This window comes from Notolepis coatsorum (assembly GCF_963971535.1).
Source record: "Notolepis coatsorum genome assembly, chromosome: 7".
Lineage (NCBI taxonomy): Eukaryota > Metazoa > Chordata > Actinopteri > Aulopiformes > Paralepididae > Notolepis > Notolepis coatsorum.
In genome coordinates, this window is record NC_140171.1 from 6,083,655 (window position 1) to 6,105,672 (window position 22,018).

General features: G+C 47.3%; 1 protein-coding gene across 2 annotated transcripts in view; it reads right to left on the reverse strand.

Moving 5' to 3' along the window:
• The window catches only part of LOC311232531 (actin-related protein 2-B-like), a 91,178-nt gene that overhangs the window by 64,245 nt on the left and 4,915 nt on the right, over positions 1-22,018 (reverse strand). Inside the window, exons 2-8 of one of the 2 annotated variants that reach the window (XM_084319357.1) lie at positions 19,589-19,699; positions 13,781-13,996; positions 11,526-11,598; positions 9,210-9,346; positions 7,839-7,988; positions 3,398-3,543; positions 1,328-1,460 (exon numbers count right to left, since the gene is read on the reverse strand). In XM_084319357.1, the coding sequence (XP_084175483.1) occupies positions 1,328-1,460; positions 3,398-3,543; positions 7,839-7,988; positions 9,210-9,346; positions 11,526-11,598; positions 13,781-13,996; positions 19,589-19,699 (966 nt within the window). The remainder of the gene's footprint in view (positions 1-1,327; positions 1,461-3,397; positions 3,544-7,838; positions 7,989-9,209; positions 9,347-11,525; positions 11,599-13,780; positions 13,997-19,588; positions 19,700-22,018) is intronic. The other variant, XM_084319358.1, reaches the window with a different exon arrangement.

Here is a 22,018-nt window from a genome sequence, read left to right on the forward strand (position 1 = left end):
ATAGGGCTGTCAAAATTAATGCTTTAACTTGAGATTAATTTAAATTATTTAAAGCATTAAAATAAATTAATGTAGATCAATCTATGGAGTGAACAATCTTCAATCTTAGCGCCGCGGATATAAGAAATAGGTCTAGCTGAGTCAATGTTGATGGTTTTGTTGAACATTTGTAATTCACAGGAGAGAAACTGTATTCAAAGAAAGCTATTAAAATAGTCTTTGAATATAAATATACTTTCTTTGTGTTGATTTTACATTAATTCCATGATTTTACTCAATTAAATATCTGTTACAAGCTTCGGTCTTAAGTAGAAAAATGCAATTTTTAATCTAGATTAATACAGAAAATTGTGAGATTAATTAGTTAATTTTTTTTAAATCTATTGACAGCACTAATATATATATATAAAAAATAAAACACAAAATTATTTTAAATTCTGTAGGACCCTAGAGCAAGCCATAACTTTGAGAAGCAAGACTCTCAAAAGTGGTAGTACTGATCTAGAGTCAGCTTCAAGTCCGTTAGTTTGAATAAGGTCAAATCAACCATTATGACAAGTGTTCCTGGTCACTGACCCCAGATCAGCCCTCCTCCTCTGGGAGACTTTTAAGAATATTATGGGGCGACTAAATATGTTTACATGCACAAGAGTCTTCCAGACACAACCGCGTCACAAATATCCCCATACGAGTTATGCTTACCGACAGAGTAGGAACCCTGGTGCTTACTGCTACAGAGTAGGATAGGAACCATGGTGCTTACTGCTACAGAGTAGGATAGGAACCATGCTGCTTACTGATAGAGAGTAGAATAGGAACTATGGTGCTTACTGATATAGAGTAGGATAGAAACTATGGTGCTAACTGATACAGAGTAGTAAGGCTGAGCCCGAATGTTCGAACGTTTGTTCGTTACGTTAACATTCAAAAAAAAAAAAAAAAAAAAAAAAATGTATGCGTCTATTCATTCTGTTTAAACCAATGGTGTTTTTCTCCACAGTTGCAGATAAAGAGTAGGCTAAACTAATATTATAGTATTAAAAAAACTGCTAAGTTATATTCATTAAACTTAAAGAAAATTGATTTAATAAAAAAGAAAGAATAATTTAATCAGATTAATCACTTTATTCAAGTTGAGGATTTAGTTTGAGGATATATTTATAATAGTTATTGTTTTAATTAAAAAGAAAGGTTCGAACGTTCGTTCGAAAAACCCTGACGAAGTCCGAATCACAAAAACAGGCTTCGGGGACAGCCTTACAGAGTAGGATAGGAACCATGGGATAGGAACTCTGGGATAGGAACTCTGGGATAGGAACTCTCTTACCGATAGCTTGTCGACGTCGCCCTTCAACACGCGCTCCAGATAGAGCTGTTTGAGTTCCCTCTCCAGGCGAGAGGGCAGGCCGGGGTACATGGTGGAGCCTCCAGACAGAACGATGTGTTTATAGAACTCTGACCTGCAGGGGGAGAGAGACAACAACAACACACCCAGGATGAAGAGAGAGAGAGAGAGAGACACATGACAACAACACACCCAGGATGGAGAGAGAGACACATGACAACAACACACCCAGGATGGAGAGAGAGAGAGAGAGAGAGACACATGACAACAACACACCCAGGATGGAGAGAGAGACACATGACAACAACACACCCAGGATGGAGAGAGAAAGAAGCAGACCACAACACACCCAGGATGGAGAGAGAGAGAGACACATGACAACAACACACCCAGGATGGAGAGAGAGAGACATGACAACACACCCAGGATGGAGAGAGAGAGAGAGACACATGACAACACACCCAGGATGGAGAGAGAGAGAGAGACACATGATAACAACACACCCAGGATGGAGAGAGAGAGACATGACAACACACCCAGGATGGAGAGAGAGAGAGACACATGACAACAACACACCCAGGATGGAGAGAGAGAGAGAGAGACACATGATAACAACACACCCAGGATGGAGAGAGAGACACATGATAACACACCCAGGATGGAGAGAGAGAGAGACACATGACAACAACACACCCAGGATGGAGAGAGAGAGAGACACATGACAACAACACACCCAGGATGGAGAGAGACATGACAACACACCCAGGATGGAGAGAGCGAGAGAGAGAGAGAGAGAGAGAGAGAGAGAGAGAGAGAGAGGAGACCACAACACACCCAGGATGGAGAGAGAGAAGCAGACCACAACACACCCAGGATGGAGAGAGAGAAGCAGACCACAACACACCCAGGATGGAGAGAGAGATGAGACCACAACACACCCAGGATGGAGAGAGAGAGGAGACCACAACACACCCAGGATGGAGAGAGAGAAGCAGACCACAACACACCCAGGATGGAGAGAGAGGAGACCACAACACACCCAGGATGGAGAGAGAGAAGCAGACCACAACACACCCAGGATGGAGAGAGAGAAGCAGACCACAACACACCCAGGATGGAGAGAGAGAGGAGACCACAACACACCCAGGATGGAGAGAGAGGAGACCACAACACACCCAGGATGGAGAGAGAGAGACCACAACACACCCAGGATGGAGAGAGAGAAGCAGACCACAACACACCCAGGATGGAGAGAGAGAAGCAGACCACAACACACCCAGGATGGAGAGAGAGAAGCAGACCACAACACACCCAGTTCCCTCCCTCGCTGAGCAGGCGCCCCGACCGACCTGTAGGAGTCGCTGTTTACAACGATGGCTATGGCTACCTGGTGTTCTATGGCTCAGTGTTACCTGGTGTTCTATGGCTCAGCGTTACCTGATGTCCTATGGCTCAGCGTTACCTGATGTCCTATGGCTCAGCGTTACCTGATGTCCTATGGCTCAGCGTTACCTGGTGTTCTATGGCTCAGCGTTACCTGGTGTCCTATGGCTCAGCGTTACCTGGTGTTCTATGGCTCAGCGTTACCTGGTGTTCTATGGCTCAGCGTTACCTGGTGTCCTATGGCTCAGCGTTACCTGGTGTCCTATGGCTCAGCGTTACCTGGTGTCCTATGGCTCAGCGTTACCTGGTGTCTATGGCTCAGCGTTACCTGGTGTCTATGGCTCAGCGTTACCTGGTGTTCTATGGCTCAGCGTTACCTGGTGTTCTATGGCTCAGCGTTACCTGGTGTTCTATGGCTCAGCGTTACCTGGTGTCCTATGGCTCAGCGTTACCTGGTGTTCTATGGCTCAGCGTTACCTGGTGTCTATGGCTCAGCGTTACCTGATGTCCTATGGCTCAGCGTTACCTGGTGTTCTATGGCTCAGCGTTACCTGGTGTTCTATGGCTCAGCGTTACCTGGTGTTCTATGGCTCAGCGTTACCTGGTGTCCTATGGCTCAGCGTTACCTGGTGTTCTATGGCTCAGCGTTACCTGGTGTCCTATGGTTACCTGGTGTCGATGTCGGCAGCCTGGATGGTGTTGAACAGCAGCTCGGCCACGCCCACTCCCTCCACGTTGATGAGGTGCGGCTGGAACAGGGCCTCGGGGGCCTCGAAGCGCTCTCCTCCCACCTTGATCAGCCGGCCGTCGGGGAGCTGGGGGCACAGAGACCGGGTCAGTTCCCTTTCCGGTGTGGAGGAAAACCCCTTTTGGGTGACGCCCCCCCCCCCCCCCCCCCCCCAACAAGAGCTTAGTTCACACACCTAGCGGAGAGGCCAAAGGCTACAGCCCCCACCGCTCTCTAGACTCTTCTGGAGTCTCTCCCAGCTGGCCAGAGGACAAGATCAGATCAGATGTTCCTTTTTTTTATGTTTATTTTTTTAGCATTTATTGCTTTATCCGGATAGGCCCGTCAGAGAGGAAGGATGGGGGAAGACATGCGGCAACGGTCTCCGGGTCTCGATCCCGGGACTCCGCGTTGCACTGCAGCGCAGCTACGTGGTGCGCCACCCTGGCACCCCCAGATGTTCCTTTATTGATCCCCTTGGGGAAATGCAGGCATCATAGCAGCATGGGGGAGGGGGGAGGGGGGGGTACAGGTACATGGTAATAGTAGAAGACATAATAGAGGTAATAAAAAAAGAAATGGGCAGTAGAAAAATAAAAAAAAATAGGCAGTGTAAACAATATAACAATAGGAGGACCACGACAGAAGGTCTTTTACAGAGCGCTGTGGGCCGCGCTGAGGACCGCTGGGCCGGGGGGGACCCGACAGAAGGTCTTTTACAGAGCGCTGTGGGCTGCGCTGAGGACCGCTGGGCCGGGGGACCCGACAGAAGGTCTTTTACAGAGCGCTGTGGGCCGCGCTGAGGACCGCTGGGCCGGGGGACCCGACAGAAGGTCTTTTACAGAGCGCTGTGGGCCGCTGGGCCGGGGGACCCGACAGAAGGTCTTCTACAGAGCGCTGTGGGCCGCTGGGCCGGGGGACCCGACAGAAGGTCTTCTACAGAGCGCTGTGGGCCGCTGGGCCGGGGGACCCGACAGAAGGTCTTTTACAGAGCGCTGTGGGCCGCGCTGAGCACCGCTGGGCCGGGGGGGACCCGACAGAAGGTCTTTTACAGAGCGCTGTGGGCTGCGCTGAGGACCGCTGGGCCGGGGGACCCAACGGAAGGTCTTTTACAGAGCGCTGTGGGCCGCGCTGAGGACCGCTGGGCCGGGGGACCCGACAGAAGGTCTTTTACAGAGCGTGACGGAACAGTGCGAGGGAGGGAGCATAAAGGCTCCATTGACGGACTCCCGTCTGGACTCCCGACGGGGAGGAAACACTACACCAGGTCAGCACGTGGCGTGAGAGTCTGGCCCGACGCAGGAAGTGATATCACGGCAGCCACGGGTACGAGGGCGCGTGTGCGTCGCGGGGGGGGGTTTCCTCCTCAAAACGCCACAGAGGTTGCCTTGTTGCGGGGGGGGGGGGGTGCATCACTACGATGGCTCAGCGCTGTGGCCTCATACCTTCCAGTAGAGCTCTGGGAGGAAGGGCAGGAGACCAGGGGCCCTGGGGGGCCTCCACTACTGCTTACTAGGGCTGTACCTGAAGCCTGTTTTTGGGGTTCGAACTTGGTCAGGGTTTTTCCGAACGGACGTTCGAACCTTCGTTTTTAATTTAAAAAAAAATTTAAGTCTAAAAAGTTTTTTTTTTTTAATACATATCCTCAAACTAAATCCTCAATTTGAATAAAGTGATTAATCAACTTTTTTTTATTATAAAGTACAACCTGACTACAGGTAGACTCACCTCTAGAAAGTACAACCCGACTACAGGTAGGCTCACCTCTAGAAAGTACAACCTGACTACAGGTAGTCTCACCTCTAGAAAGTACAACCTGACTACAGGTAGGCTCACCTCTAGAAAGTACAACCTGACTACAGGTAGGCTCACCTCTAGAAAGTACAACCTGACTACAGGTAGACTCACCTCTAGAAAGTACAACCCGACTACAGGTAGGCTCACCTCTAGAAAGTACAACCCGACTACAGGTAGGCTCACCTCTAGAAAATACAACCCGACTACAGGTAGTCTCACCTCTAGAAAGTACAACCCGACTACAGGTAGACTCACCTCTAGAAAGTACAACCTGACTACAGGTAGACTCACCTCTAGAAAGTACAACCCGACTACAGGTAGACTCACCTCTAGAAAGTACAACCTGACTACAGTAGGCTCACCTCTAGAAAGTACAACCGGACTACAGGTAGCTCACCTCTAGAAAGTACAACCCGACTACAGGTAGGCTCACCTCTAGAAAGTACAACCTGACTACAGGTAGGCTCACCTCTAGAAAGTACAACCTGACAGCAGTAGGAACAAACAGATTAAGGAAAGAATCAAGTCAATGTGTGAATAAATATGAAGCCCATTTGCTCATCACGTACATACCCACCACCCTCTCCACCACACCCTGGTGGGGCAGAGCAGCAGTCGCAGCGGACGGCTCATCTCCCTGCACTCACGGACTGAGCGGCACAGGAGGTCCTTTGTCCCCACAGCCATCAGACTGTACAACAGCGTATTATAGTGCGGGGGACCTGACCTCCTCCACACACACCTGTTTTTACCTGTTTTTACACCTGTTTTTACACACCTGCTTTTCTAATCTAATCACGCTCATATTTAATATTGATGGGTATGATTTAATTGAATTCTATCATGTACTTATTTTTAATTCATGATGCAGACATAACATGCAATAACTGTATGGGAACGGTCAATGTCTGTATACTATGTGAGCTGCGAGATCTATCTATCTACCCGTTTTCTCTATGGACATAAACGTCTCAACATGCAAGACAGTGATGAGACATGTCAACATGTGAGACAGTGATGAGACATGTCAATAGGGCTGTACCGAATGTCATTTTTTAACATTCAAAGCTTCTATTGAAGTATTCGAACGAAGCTTCGAATGTCTGTCATCATATTTTATGACTTAATCCCAAAATAAATGATTCTTTTTTTATATCCTCAAACTAAATCCTCAATTTGAATAGAGTAATCTGATTAAATTAGTTATTTACATTTTTTTTTAAATCAACTTTCTTTAATGAATATAACTCCGTTTCGTCAAACATAAATAATCCAATAAGGGCACGGTTGGTACGAAAGTGATGGTGACGTCTTATAGTATAATATTAGTGTAGCCTAATCTTTATCTGCAACTGTGAAGAAAAACCCCATTGGTTTAAACAGAATGAATAGACCCATAAAAAAAAATTATCCACTTTTTCTATTTTTCTCCCATCCCAATTTAGCTGTGCCAATTCTCCCCTTCCCCGTCTTGAACGTTGCTCGCATATGCCCCCCATTGGCTGGTTGTAGAGGATAGAAGCCGTGCATCACATGTCCCCTCCGATACATGTGGAGGCAGCCTGTCGCATCTTTTCACCTGCCAGCGCGGACTCTCATTTGGCGAGGTGTAACGTGTGGGAGGCTCACACTACCCCCGCCATTTTCCTGTCTCTGCTGTGCAGGCGTCCCCCAACGGACCTGTAGGAGTCGCTGTCCACAACGTCCAGATTACCACCCATCGACTTCCACCCGCTAACTCTGCCAATTGAGTTAGTATGACGACCGGCCCAAGCCGGAGGCAACGCCGACAGCCGGAGTCGAACCCGGTGTCTCTTGCATTGGTGACGAGCGCAATGTCCGCTGGCGCTGTGCCACCCAGCCGCCTAATAGATATATTTTTTATTACAAATTTAAAATTCGAATGTTGATTTAGAATTTGAATGTCAATGGGCGGTCAACCAATGCAAGAGGCTACGGTCTCCCGGAGTCAGCATTGCCCTGCGGCTTGGGCCGGTCGTCATACTAACTCGTTTGGCTGAGTTAGGGGGAGGGAGGTCGTGGGTGGGAATCTGGCGTTGTGTACAGGTCAGGTCTGGGCGCCTGCTCAGCGAAAGGCAGGAAATGGTGAAGGCATCGTGACCTCCCACGCGTTACGCTTCACCAATGAGAGTCCTCGCTGCCAGGTGAAAAGAGAGCCACTGGCTGTCTCCACATGTGTCGGAGGAAGCATGTGGTGGACTTCAGGGTTCCCTTGTACCGACCAGTAGGAGGAACATGCGCACAACAATCAGGTAGGGGAGGGGGGGAATTGGCATAACGACTAAATTGGGATGGGGAGAAAAATTGAAAAATCAGGCGGAGAAAAAAGAAAGAAATCGAATGTCAACATTCTGATCAAAGCTTCGAAGCATTCGGTACAGCCCTACATGTGAGTCGGTGATGAGACAGCTAACTGTTTTTTTTATTGACGGCTAACTTTTTTTTACCAAAAAAAACAGTTAGCAGTCAATATAAAAAAAACAGTTAGCTGTCAATAAAAAAAAAATTCAATAAAAATTAAACAAGTTAGCAGTCAATTAAAAAAAAATTGTTTTTGAGACTGACCGTGTAGGACTCCACCAGCACCGTGGTCTCCAGGGCCAGCTTCTGCTCCTGCTCGATGTTGTAGCCCACGTAGCAGAGCTTCTCCTTCATCATCCTCACCGTCTCGAAGTCCGCGGAGTGGTTGAAGGCGTAGCCCCTCAGCAGCAGCAGCTGGGGGCGCACAGACGGACGGGGAAGGTTAGGAGTGTCGCGCACAGACGGGGAAGGTTAGGAGTGTCGCGCACAGACGGACGGGGAAGGTTAGGAGTGTAGCACACAGCCAGACGGGGAAGGTTAGGAGTGTCGCGCACAGACGGGCGGGGAAGGTTAGGAGTGTCGCGCACAGACGGACGGGTAAGGTTAGGAGTGTCGCGCACAGACGGACGAGGAAGGTTAGGAGTGTCGCGCACAGACAGACGGGGAAGGTTAGGAGTGTCGCGCACAGACACACGTGGAAGGTTAGGAGTGTAGCGCACAGACGGACGGGGAAGGTTAGGAGTGTAGCGCACAGACGGGGAAGGTTAGGAGTGTAGCGCACAGACAGACGGGGAAGGTTAGGAGTGTAGCGCACAGACAGATGGGGAAGGTTAGGAGTGTAGCACACAGACGGACGGGGAAGGTTAGGAGTGTAGCGCACAGACAGACGGGGAAGGTTAGGAGTGTAGCGCACAGACAGACGGGGAAGGTTAGGAGTGTAGTCAGACGTTTAGGGGGGAGTGTAGTCATCGTTTAGGGGGGAGTGTAGTGAGACGTTTAGGGGGAAGTGTAGTCAGACGTTTAGGGGGGAGTGTCACCCGTTTTAAGAATTTAACCATGGTGATTTTACTGCTAGGACACTGACAGTAACCATGGTGATTTTACTGCTAGGACACTGACAGTAACCATGGTGATTTAACTCCTAGGACACTATGACAGTAACCATGGGTTACATTTTCTGATTCGAAGCATTCATATAAAACTCATTTGGATTTTAATCAAAGGTTCTATAACCCCACTTAATGACATCACAAGTACCAAGTGTTGATGCTCTGGTTTCCAGCGTAGGGAGACGGTTGTCTCCGTTTTACAGATACCAACTCAACTGCCGGAGATAATTGTTAACATTACAATGTAAATTCTGTTTCAGGGTGGAGGTTATGTACCTTGATGAGGTAGCGTGTGATGTCCCTTGATGAGGTAGTGTGTCATGTACCTTGATGAGGTAGCGTATGATGTCCCTTGATGAGGTAGCGTGTTACATACCTTAATGAGGTAGCGTGTTATGTACCTTGATGAGGTAGCGTGTTACGTACCTTAATGAGGTAGAGTGTTATGTACCTTGATGAGGTAGCGTGTTACATACCTTAATGAGGTAGCGTGTTATGTACCTTGATGAGGTAGCGTGTTATGTACCTTGATGAGGTAGCGTGTGATGTCCCTCCCTGCGATGTCCAGGCGTCTGGTCAGGTGGGGCAGAGAGAAGCCTTCATACACGGGACAGATGTGGGTGACTCCATCGCCAGAGTCCAGTACCACTCCAGTGAGCAGACCTGCAGAAACGAATCCATTAATCAGGACAAAAAGATGTCTCTTGGGGCTGTGATTATTATGAGTTATTACTGTATATATATATATATCTGTGTTATTACTGTATACATCTGTTAGTACCGTATATATCTGTTACTACCGTATATAGTGTTATTACTGTATATATCCGTTTTATTACATAATCTGTTATTACGATATATATATCTGTTATTACTGTATATGGGTTATTTCTAGGGATGTCCGATATTATCGGCCGATATCGGCATTAAAATGTGATATCGGAAAATATCGGTATCAGTTTTCCAAAAAAAATAAAAAGGGTTTACATTTCTATAACCTTTATTTACCCAGGCAAGCAAGTAAGAACAAATTCTGATTTTATTTATTGTCAAAAGTATGCATAATGTTGTGTTAATTCCACAACAAGAGATATGTAATGTTAATTACCTGAAATTATTCCGTTTTTTGGGGGGGAAACCCTGCATATATCAGTATCGGTTGATATCGGTATCGGAAATTAAGAGTTGGACGATATCGGTATAGGTAAAAAAGCCAATATCGAGCATCCCTAGTTATTTCCATATGTATGCATCATTACCTTATATATTTGTGTTGTCACAATGTTCATAACTTAATTCCTGCAAGAAATTTCCATTCCATATATACTATGATAATTTTTAGATAATAAAGTACTCAACCTGGGAATTGATAAGATTTTATCGATACGATTCCATTATCGATTCAAGCTTTACCATCTTTAAATATGAATGAACACAACACTCTAACTCACCATCTTTAAATAATAAAGTACTCAACCTTTACCGTCTTTAACTATGAATGAACACAACACTAACTTACCATCTTTAGATAATAAAGTACTCAACCTTTACCGTCTTTAAATATGAATGAACACAACACTCTTAACTTACCATCTTTAGATAATAAAGTACTCAACCTTTACCGTCTTTAAATATGAATGAACAAAACACTCTAACTTGACATCTTTAGATAACAAGGTTTGAAAACATTGTTCCTCTGAGAAAGTAGAGTTATATGGTTCATCTGATGTACTTGGTTCTTATTTTGATGTACTTGACAAACCAACTCATACTGTGTTTGCAGATCCACTATACGTTGTGTGTAGGACGGCGACACAGAGCGCTACTTAACAGTCAGCCCTCGTCCAGCCAATGAAAGAGTCATACATCCTGGGGACAAGCACACCGTCTGTGTTCCACGACCCACAATGCAGCTGTGTTCAGCAGGACGCCGACGTCCATCCGTCTATTCCCCTAAACTGATCAACGTGACGGTCGTGACCCGCTCGGCAGAGACATGGATCCTTGTCTCCGTCATTCAGACTCGACACTGGAGGTCGACTGTTCCAACAAGTGAAAGGAAACCGTCGAGTACATTTGTTTTTACTCGTCTCTTTGGTGCAGCCCATGAGTTACTACTATCAGGCTATGAAGCTCAGAGGCTCTTGGGTTGTAGTTTCTAGAAGCGAGTCTGCCTGTAGTCGGACTGTATTTTCTAGAGGTGAGCCTACTGTAGTCAGGCTGTACTTTCTAGAGGTGAGCCTACCTGTAGTCAGGTTGTACTTTCTAGAAGTGAGCCTACCTGTAGTCAGGTTGTACTTTCTAGAGGTGAGCCTACCTGTAGTCTGGTTGTACTTTCTAGAGGTGAGTCTACCTGTAGTCGGGTTGTACTTTCTAGAGGTGAGTCTACCTGTAGTCGGGTTGTACTTTCTAGAGGTGAGCCTACCTGTAGTCAGGTTGTACTTTCTAGAGGCGAGCCTACCTGTAGTCAGGTTGTACTTTCTAGAGGTGAGCCTACCTGTAGTCAGGTTGTACTTTCTAGAGGCGAGCCTACTGTAGTCAGGTTGTACTTTCTAGAGGTGAGTCTACCTGTAGTCAGGTTGTACTTTCTAGAGGTGAGCCTACCTGTAGTCAGGTTGTACTTTCTAGAGGTGAGCCTACCTGTAGTCAGGTTGTACTTTCTAGAGGTGAGCCTACTGTAGTCAGGTTGTACTTTCTAGAGGTGAGCCTACCTGTAGTCAGGTTGTACTTTCTAGAGGTGAGCCTACCTGTAGTCAGGTTGTACTTTCTAGAGGTGAGCCTACCTGTAGTCAGGTTGTACTTTCTAGAGGTGAGCCTACCTGTAGTCAGAACATGAACCTACCTTGAGCGTAGAGCGTGAGCACGGCCTGGATGGCGATGTAAACCCCCGCGAACTGGTAGGTCTCAAACATCACCTGGAGGGACAGACAGTGTGGACCACTTTAACGTTTAAACAAACATCCCCTGGAGAGACAGACCATGTGGACCACTTTAACGTTTAACCTCTTAAGCCCGAGCGGTCCGGTACTGGACTGCAAATTACATCACGCCATAAATCCATCTCTACAGAATGTATGAATTAATGTTTGTGTTTTTTCCCCCACATGTAGCCAAGAGTAAAGACCCTAAACCCGTCAAAACAGCAGTCAAAGTGTATATTTTCAGCAATAAGTTTGTTTACCAATGTTTTTAATTTTTTTATTATCTTTTCCCCCCTCCTTTTTCCGTTTTTCTCCCATCCCAATGTTAGTCGTTATGCCAATTCCCAATCCCCTTCCTGGTCGTTGCGCACTCTACCCCCTACCGTCGGTCTGGGAGAGCGGAGACTATCACATTCTTCCTCCAACACATGTGTAGCCAGCCCACCGCTTCTTTTCACCTGGCAGTGCGGACTCTCACTGGGGGAGTGTAACGTGTGGAAGGATCACACTACCTTCCCCAGATCCTTCCCTCGCTGTGCAGGCGCCCCGATCGAACTGTAGGAGTCGCTGTTTACAACGACCAGGACCCACCCCACCGGCTTTCCCACCCGCTGACACTGCCAGTATGTGTCAGTATGGACGGCCGACCAAGCCGGAGGTACCGCAGCTGGATTCGATCCCACTGTCTCCGCGGTGGTAGACAGACGCTTAGTCCGCTGCGCTACCAATGGTTTAGTGAAATATGAGTTATAGAAATCTAGTCAGAGGGGAGGAGACCCAGGACTTTCGAATTAAACTACACTACCCAGCTCATGCCAGCCCCTGTCAATGATCTGAATTCTGGTTATACTTTTTTATTTATTAAATTTTTCGGGATTATCTCCCACAAACCTGAACGTTATTGCCATAAAACAGAACGCAGTTAGTTTCTACCTTTCTGTGAACGTCTAGCAAAAAAACTCCTTTGGTTCATCACAATTTACTCAAGCCTAGTAACAGACAATATTTCTGTATCCAAATGGGCCTTGTAGAAGTGGAGCAATCTTCCATTTACTTTAGGCAGATTTTCAGAAAATAGGGCTCAGGCCTCTTTATCCGGCGGACCGCAGATGACATCACGTCATAAATCTCCAGACTATCAATATAAGTTGCATTTTTTTTTTATGTATCCAAGAGTAAAGACCCTAACCATGTCACAACAGCAGTCAGTGTATATTTTCAACAATACGTTTGTTTACCAATAGGTTAAAGTGTTATTAGTGAGATTTTAGTTTATGGAATGTTTTCATAATTTAGCAAATATCCACCATTTTTAATTAGCGGTGCATCGCCGATTGTAGACATATGAGGAGAGGGCATCCAGAGCTCTCAATGAGCGTTGACATTTTGAAAAACTACCTTTTCCAGACGATTCCAGCTTCCTGCAAGCAAATGACTTCTGTATGAATTTTTTTTATTCATCTTATTTCTCTGGATTCTCCATCACAAAACTGAACGTTATTGGCATAGATTGGAGCACAGTTAGTGTGTCTACCTTCTGTGAATATTTAGCAACAATCCCCCTGTTGGAATCCGATCCAAATTGGCGGAGCCATATCCATTATAAGAATTGAACTGTACATACACAGTAGATTTCATTCACGGTTCTTCCTGCACGCCTGGAGATACTAAATCCAAATTGAACATTTTAATTGAGAATTATTCATTTAATACTTTAATATATTTTAAGGCCTTAAATTGAGAATAATGAGTTTAATACTTTTTAATAGCCCGCAGATAGCCTGGTTTTAACGGAGGAATACTTTAAGAGGTCCACTGCTCAGATTAGAAAGCATCCAGGCTCAAGGCATTTGGTTCAGCGAACGCAAACTTTGAGGAAACTTTGTTGTGCGTCTCTGTAAGTTAAGATCGATACGATGTTCAAAAGGGTCCCTTTTGAAGAAATGCATTTTCAAAAACACAAACCTTGATGAACCTCAACCCTCCTCCTCCTCCTCCTCTACCTCCTCCACCCTCCATCATCTACCCTCTACTTCCTCCTCCACCCTCTACCTACATCATCTACCTCCTCCACCCTCCATCATCTACCTCCTCCTCCACCCTCTACCTCCTCCCTCTACCTCCTCCTCCACCCTCTACCTCCCCTTTGAAGAAATGTACTTTGAAAAGCACCAACCTCGATGATCTTCTCCCTGTTCTTGGTGGGGTTCATGGGCGGCTCCGTGAGCAGGATCTTGCAGTCTCTGGAGGTGATGTTGAGCTTCTCGGGGCCGAAGGTGTAGTCCCACAGGTGCTTCATGTCGTCCCAGTTCCGCACGATGCCATTCTCCATGGGGTAGTTCACCTCCAGCATGGAGCGGAGCTCGCTGGCCTCGTCCCCCACCATCAGGTCCTGAGAGGAGGGGCTCAAAGGGTCAAGAGGTGGTCGGGACAACGGTGTTACATCCGTGAATGTTGTGAATTTTTATCACAATTGCAATATTGGTTAAAAAAAAAAAATCGCAATTAGATATTACTTTCTAAAATGTTCGGCCCAGTTCATCAGCCCTGGTGACACCCCCCTCAATCATCCTCTACCTCAATCATCCTCTACCTCCTCCATCGCCCTCCCCATCCACCTCCTCTACCTCCTCCATCCCCCTCCCCATCCTCCCGCTCCTCCTCCTCCATCCCCATCCTCCCCCCCTCCTCCATCCCCCTCCCCATCCTCCTCCATCTGTCAGGATCTCTGGGTAACAGTACTGTATATTTGCATATTGTATATGTCACAAATGTAACAGTACTATATACCTGTATGTCCCTATGTCATAAATGACATGTATGTTGTGTTGTATGTAGGGCTGGGCGATTAAACGATTTAATCGAATTAATGATTTAGGATGATTTTTTTAAATTAAAAAAATAAAAATCTCCAAGGGTCACCTTTTATTTTACAAAAAGTGATGTTTGGTGAAAGTTAGATTTGCACTTTATTAATCCCAATAGGGAAATTCATTCTCGTTTGATCAAGAGTAACCTTTTATTTGTTTTAAGTGAAGTTTGGTGAAAAAGCAAGTTGTTGCACTTTATTAATCCCAATAGGGATCTTTGTTTCAATTGTTTTGATCCAATAAGGATCATCTTTGTTTGATCAAGAGTAACCTTTTATACCGTAATTCCTCTAATAGTAACCCCGGCTTGTATTTGTTTCAACTGTAGCGGGTACCAGGCTTGTATTAGGAGGAGGCCTGTATAAGAGGGAGGCCTATATTTCAAATTTTCAAACGGATCATAATGAATAAATCAACATTTTGTGTCAGTTTGAACCCAGTAAAATGTACTGGGTTCATTTATTGAAACCAAGTACTGTATGAAATAGTAAACAGTGCAATTACAGGTGGTCACTGGTCATTTCAACGTTTTCAAAGTGAAATCAAGTAACTAGCTCAGTATGCAGCTCAGTATATTAGTAACCCGGCTTGTATTAGGAGGTCGGCTTATAATTGCTTAGCTCAAGAGCGCACCCGGCCATTAATAGAGACCCGGCTTGTATTTGAGACCCGGTTACTATTAGAGGAATTACGGTATATATATTATTTTTGTAAGTGAAGATTGGTTAAAGTTAGGTTTGCGCTTCAGTCCCAATAGGGAAATTCATCTTGGTTTGATAATTTTTTTGTGTCAAATAAAAACAAAGGTTATTTGAATGATTTCCTTGGCGTTTCTAGTTTTCAAGAGAAAGAAAAATCGATTAAAATCGTAAATCGGATAAAAAAAAAAAAGAGATTTTATTTTTAGGCCATATCGCTCAGCCCTAGTTGTATGTCATAAATGTCACTATGAATTGAAAATGGGGGGACCCTGATGTAAACAAGACAAACATATTTCTCTGGTCTGCATCCCCTTAACAATTGTGTGTATTGAGCCGTACTGTATTGTACCCATTCTGCAATCTGTTAAAGTTCTCATTCATTCATTCTACCTCCATCCACTAGACTTGAATTCAGTTGTCTCCCTTACATCCCTGCCGTCCACAGCTGTACCGTCTACACACAGTCTCAATTATGCTGCATTATTTTATTAACCAGCCATGTTTGCACATTCTTACCCTACTTGCATCATGGTCTGTACATGTCCAGCCTGCTCCGTGTCACCGTCAGCTGAGGACCGGGTGCCGTTAATGTTAGTTACCTCATCTCTCATGCTCTGTATTCACTACAACTACCTCATGGTGCTTCCACTCCGCAGCCACACTGCTACATTGTACTAAATATGGCTTATGTGTAATACAATATATATATAAATTAAATCCGTGTATATGGATGTACATGGTACTAAATATGGCTTATGTAAATATGGCATATATATATACATATATGGACATGGTTGCCTCCGCCGTCACGTCACATTGACGCAAGAGGTGGTCTGTTTGTTAGTGTTAAAACTGACAAGATGTGACAGTTCGGTTGGATAGAGTAGGTTAGACTTGCATAAAGATTATTCCACACAGAAGGTTCTCCCTTTGAGGTGAACCAGACACCACCAGCATGCCACAGCATCAAGATGCAAGGTCAAAGTTCAACACATTGTTCAACACAAATTCAACACGACATGTCTTGACTACTAGGGTTAATCCAAAGAGATTAAAGAGATTAAAGCTAGAGGGTGTAGTTCTTATCTACACAGTACAGAGAGATTAAAGCTAGAGGGTGTAGCTCCCATCTACAGTTCCTACTTCCTACACCCAAAGACGACAACACTGCTTCTTCCTCATTTGAGATTCAATCGCGGTTGGAACACTGAACGTTGCACATTACTGCCACCTGGTGGAAAGAGTGATGGGGATCAGTGTGTCCTACTTGCAGAATGAATGGAGAGCCTCTAGGTGGTAAAACCCTGAACGCTCTTGTGTAATCATCCGACCTGCTGGACCCCTCAGCCTTTAATGAGGCTCCACAGACTCGGACCTGTAGTCCAACAGTCCTCATCCCTCAACACCCCCGCACCCACACACACACACACGACCAGTGGCCACTACAAGTAACCTGTAAAACTGTGGGAAAGGCAGCGTTCTTTCCGTGTAGGGCTGTCACTAACGTTATTAGCTTAGCGCCCTATAACTAGCCTTGCAGGAATTACCCCAGACCATTGTGGTATATAGTTCATATTCAGGATGCTATAAAACGGGAACGTATTGATGAAAAAATTATTTCTTTATGGCATATTGAAGCAGGGAAGGTTTATACTGTCAATTGACAATGACAATGGACACTAGGGCTGCAACGATTAGTCGACGACGTCGATCATAAAAACTCGTCGACGCAGACTTCTTGCATCGATTAGTCGTTAAAAAAAAATTAATTTTTTTTTTTTTTTTTTTTTTTTTTGTTTGCACTACCTATCTTTGTGAAAGTGGCTTCTCAGCTCTGGTTCAGCTGAAGACTTCTTAGCTCAACATAACAGACCGACAGTAAGTTTGGGGGAACTAATGGGATAACTGGGGATGTTGTTTGGTCCTGACAAGAGTCTCAAAGCAACTCTGAGGTCATGCTCAATGTCCAATCTGTTCCTCTGCTCTGTCTTCAGCTGGACCAGAGCTGAGAATCCACTTTCACAAAGATAGGTAGTGCAAAAAATTAAATAAAAAAAAAAAGTATAAAAAATATATATATATATATATATTTTTTTTTAAATATAATTTTTTTTCGATTAGTCGACTAATCGAAAAAATCATTAGTTGCAGCCCTAATGGACACATAAAATATAGATTTATCTCTACAAACAACCTCCCGCACAGTGAAAACTTGTAATGAAAAGCTGGCCTCATGGAGTGGGATTAGATGGGTCCCAATGTGTTAAGGAAAGCTATGAAGTAGCAAACAATTTACACACAAAAAGACAACAACACACCCATTCCCGTTGAGACGAGGAGCTCGACCAGAGCGCCGTGTTAACAAACAGCAGAACTGTAAACCACAAACATCCTGCAAACACTTACCATCTTTCTGCTATTCTACCTCGACAAAGAAAGAGGGATGGGAGGAGGAGAAGAGGGAGGGAAGGCGGAGAGGATCATAGAGAAGAGACATAGGTGACCAGATTTAGGGGTGTAGGGTGTGTGCGTGTGGCGTGCTTGTTGTTGTTGTTGTGGTGCAGTCTTTGTGCCTAGTATACGAGCGTTGTCCCGTTCGTCTGTCATACTGGGAAACCTGCACGTGCGTCTCTCTGCACCGACATCACAGAGAGACAAGACTGCATTCATCACAACGACACCATCACAGACTTACAGCTGAACACCGACGTGAAAACTGTGTAAAGTATGGTTTCTTAAACATCAATACATTTTTTTTTAAAAAGTCCTTCTCATGATCTCATCACAAACACATCACTACTGCCGCCGTGATCGTTTGGAATGAGGACCGTGTAGGCTCAACTGTGGAATGAGGACCGTGTAGGCTCAACTGCGCACCATCACATGGAAAAGGGGCGTGTCATTTAGAGCGGTGGAGTCTACAAGGTCCTCGTTGAGGCAGGACCTCGTAGGCTCGACCACGCTAACGCGCATCATGCTTAGTGTGTTTCGTTTGCCTGTCGGTCGAGTGACAGGAGGTGGGAGGGTGCTCTGGGGGGGGGGGGGGCAGGTAGGAGGTGGGAGGAGGCTCTGGGGGGGGGGGGACAGGTAGGAGGTGGGGGGACGCTCTGTGGGGGGGGGGGGGGGCAGGTAGGAGGTGGGAGGAGGCTCTGGGGGGGGGACAGGTAGGAGGTGGGGGGACGCTCTGGGGGGGGGACAGGTAGGAGGTGGGGGGAGGCTCTGTGGGGGGGGGGGGGGGGCAGGTAGGAGGTGGGAGGAGGCTCTGGGGGGGGGGGGGACAGGTAGGAGGTGGGGGGACGCTCTGTGGGGGGGGGGGGGGGGGCAGGTAGGAGGTGGGAGGAGGCTCTGGGGGGGGGACAGGTAGGAGGTGGGGTGAGGCTCTGGGGGGGGGACAGGTAGGAGGTGGGGGGAGGCTCTGGGGGGGGACAGGTAGGAGGTGGGGGGAGGCTCTGGGGGGGGACAGGTAGGAGGTGGGGGGAGGCTCTGGGGGGGGGGACAGGTAGGAGGTGGGGGGAGGCTCTGGGGGGGGGGACAGGTAGGAGGGGGGGGAGGCTCTGGGGGGGGACAGGTAGGAGGTGGGAGGGCGCTCTGGGGGGGGGGGGGGGGGGGGCAGGTAGGAGGTGGGGGGAGGCTCTGGGGGGGGGACAGGTAGGAGGTGGGGGGAGGCTCTGGGGGGGGGGGGGCAGGTAGGAGGTGGGGGGACGCTCTGTGGGGGGGGGGGGGACAGGTAGGAGGTGGGAGGAGGCTCTGGGGGGGGGGGGGGGCAGGTAGGAGGTGGGGGGACGCTCTGGGGGGGGGGGGACAGGTAGGAGGTGGGGGGACGCTCTGGGGGGGGGGGGACTGGTAGGAGGTGGGGGGAGGCTCTGTGGGGGGGGGGGGACAGGTAGGAGGTGGGGGGAGGCTCTGTGGGGGGGGGGGACAGGTAGGAGGTGGGGGGAGGCTCTGTGGGGGGGGGGGGGGACAGGTAGGAGGTGGGGGGAGGCTCTGTGGGGGGGGGGGGGACAGGTAGGAGGTGGGAGGAGGCTCTGTGGGGGGGGGGGGGACAGGTAGGAGGTGGGAGGACGCTCTGTGGGGGGGGGACAGGTAGGAGGTGGGAGGACGCTCTGTGGGGGGGGGGGGGGGACAGGTAGGAGGTGGGAGGACGCTCTGTGGGGGGGGGGGGGACAGGTAGGAGGTGGGAGGACGCTCTGTGGGGGGGGGGACAGGTAGGAGGTGGGAGGACGCTCTGGGGGGGGGGCAGGTGGGAGGACGCTCTGGAGGGGGGGGGGGACAGGTAGGGGGACGCTCTGGGGGGGGGGGCAGGTGGGAGGACGCTCTGGGGGGGGGGGGGGGGGGACAGGTAGGGGGACGCTCTGGGGGGGGGGGGGGCAGGTAGGACGACAGTCGGGGACAGGTAGGAGGATGGAGGCTTACCTTGATTTCGATGTTTCCCACTTTAGCCGTGGAGCGGATGATTGGCCGGCCAACCAGCGCGGGGAAGATGTGCTCTGGGAAGTTGGAGCCGGCAAAGCCACACTTGACGAACTAGGATTGAAGTTAAAAGACAAAACAAAAGGGGGCAAAGTTAAATCATGGCTAAATCAAAGCACTTCTTGATGCCATGAGATGGGTTGCTGTAGATAAGAAGATTCAGCCTCTAGATGTCGCACTAGAGCACCAGCATGTCATCTACCCAATCAGGTGCATTCCACATGGGGAGGGGATACATCATGCAACGGAACATGTAACGAAACGTAGACCAATCGCAGCCACTCTCATTGTCTGGGACCAAATACGGCCAGTCGGCCACGCCCCATTCCCAGTAAAAAGTGGGAATCTCTAGAATGTCTTTTGGTGTCAGTGTTTACGGAAGTGCGAGGGTAGCCGCTCAAGGTGACAATACAACACTTTCTGTTGTCAGTAGATGGCAGCATTGGTTTAAAATTAAAAGGTGAAAATGTTGAAAACTACAATACATTTCCGGGGCGCGTGTAGCTTTATGCCAAGCAAGCAGTGCAAAAATTTACCGTAGTGGCATGCAGTAATGCGCCTTTCATTTTCCGCCGCCCAGCGCCCAGGTCGCGCGGAAATAGGCTGTCTATTGCCATTCTCTTTGACAAACTCTAACCTTAACCAGCTCCTTAACAACGCCTAAACTTAACCGTTCTAACCTTAACCAACTCCGAAACAATGCCTAACCTTAACCTTAACCTTAACCATAGAAATTATATTGCCATTCTCTTTGACAAACTCTAACCTTAACCAGCTCCTTAACAGCGCCTAAACTTAACCGTTCTAACCTTAACCAACTCCGAAACAATGCCTAACCTTAACCTTAACCTTAACCATGCCTAACCTTAACCGGCGAAAGAATACACGTTAAAAAAAAATCACGTTAAAAAATATTTTCGATGGGATTCGAACTCGCCAGCAAACAAGCCATAGGATCCACAGCCATGTGTCCTTGCCAATTGAGCTATTGCTAGATACTGAATAAGGGGCGGTGACTTATATATATTGAGCTCCGCTCGTGTCGGATCTCATGCGCATGCGCGGGCACCTCGCGCGAGCACGCCGGCGCACGCACGCACCTGAGCGAGCACGCCGCCGCCGGTGCACGCACGGTAGCATTTGTCTGAAAAGAAGGGCGCTTTACCGCACTAGCGTGCGGTGACGAATGCGGAAGCATTTTTGCACTGCTTGCTTGGCATTAACGTACAGGCTTCCGGGGCGGCTACGTGGTGCAGTGGGCAAGGCGCTCACCACGAATACTGGAGACTGGGCTCAAACAGATCATCTCCCTGTTCGAGCCCAGCTCTCCACATTGCTTTCAGTTTAGCTGGTCGTCTGCACTAATACACATTGGCCGTATTAGGGGGAGGGAAAACTGATGGGTGGGGATCGGGCGTTGTGGACAGCGACTCCTACAGGTCGGTTGGTGCGCCTGCGCAGTAGAATCAGGAAGTGACTGGGGCGGAGCCCCTCCAAAGCCCAGACCCCCGACGCTGAAAGATCGAGCCGCGCATTTGGAAAGATGCGACTGCCGTTACCTCGAGTATCGGAGGGGACTCGTGCTATGTATGACTTAGTCCACATCGCAGCCGGCTTGTGGGAGGCATGAAACAGCGTTCGAGACAGGGGAGGGTTGAATTGGACGATATTGGGATGGGAGAAAAAAAGTGGATAAAAAAAAAAACAATACATTTCCCAAGACCTTTAGCACAGGTCACTGGGACGCGTCTATTCTTTGACGCGATCTGAACAGCGGTAAACTATTAATGCGACCTCAGTACAGTGACCGCGAATGGTAAACTAATTATCTTAACAAAAGTGCATCATTAGCAGAATGTTTGTTGTCTAAAGGGAAACAAAATGGTACAATTTAAGATTTTAAATGTTATCCGCATATATAGGACAAATAAAACATCGTTAATTTGTAAGAAACCTCAATGAAAACGGCGCAGGGTAAGTAATATTCGCATTTGGTCACCGTGACATTAAACAACATTGATTTTGGACAAGCAAAAACATTTTTAAATGATAAATTCATTAATCAATAATTTTTTGGCGGGAAAGCAATACTTTCTAAAAGCTCTGTGGATGTGTGTTTTTTTGTTGTTAAAAATGTTATCTATAGCGTCTTTAACAAACATAATATAAACCAACATATTAGGGATGTGTCCTACAAGTATCTGTATAGGGTCTGATACTGCGCTCATGTACTCAAAAAAAACGACTCAAACTTAGGGCTGGGCGATATAACGATAACGATAAATATCGCGATATATTTTAATAATCGATATCGAATATCGAAATAAAAAAAAAAAAAAAAAAAAAATCTTTTTTTTATATAATTTTTTTTTT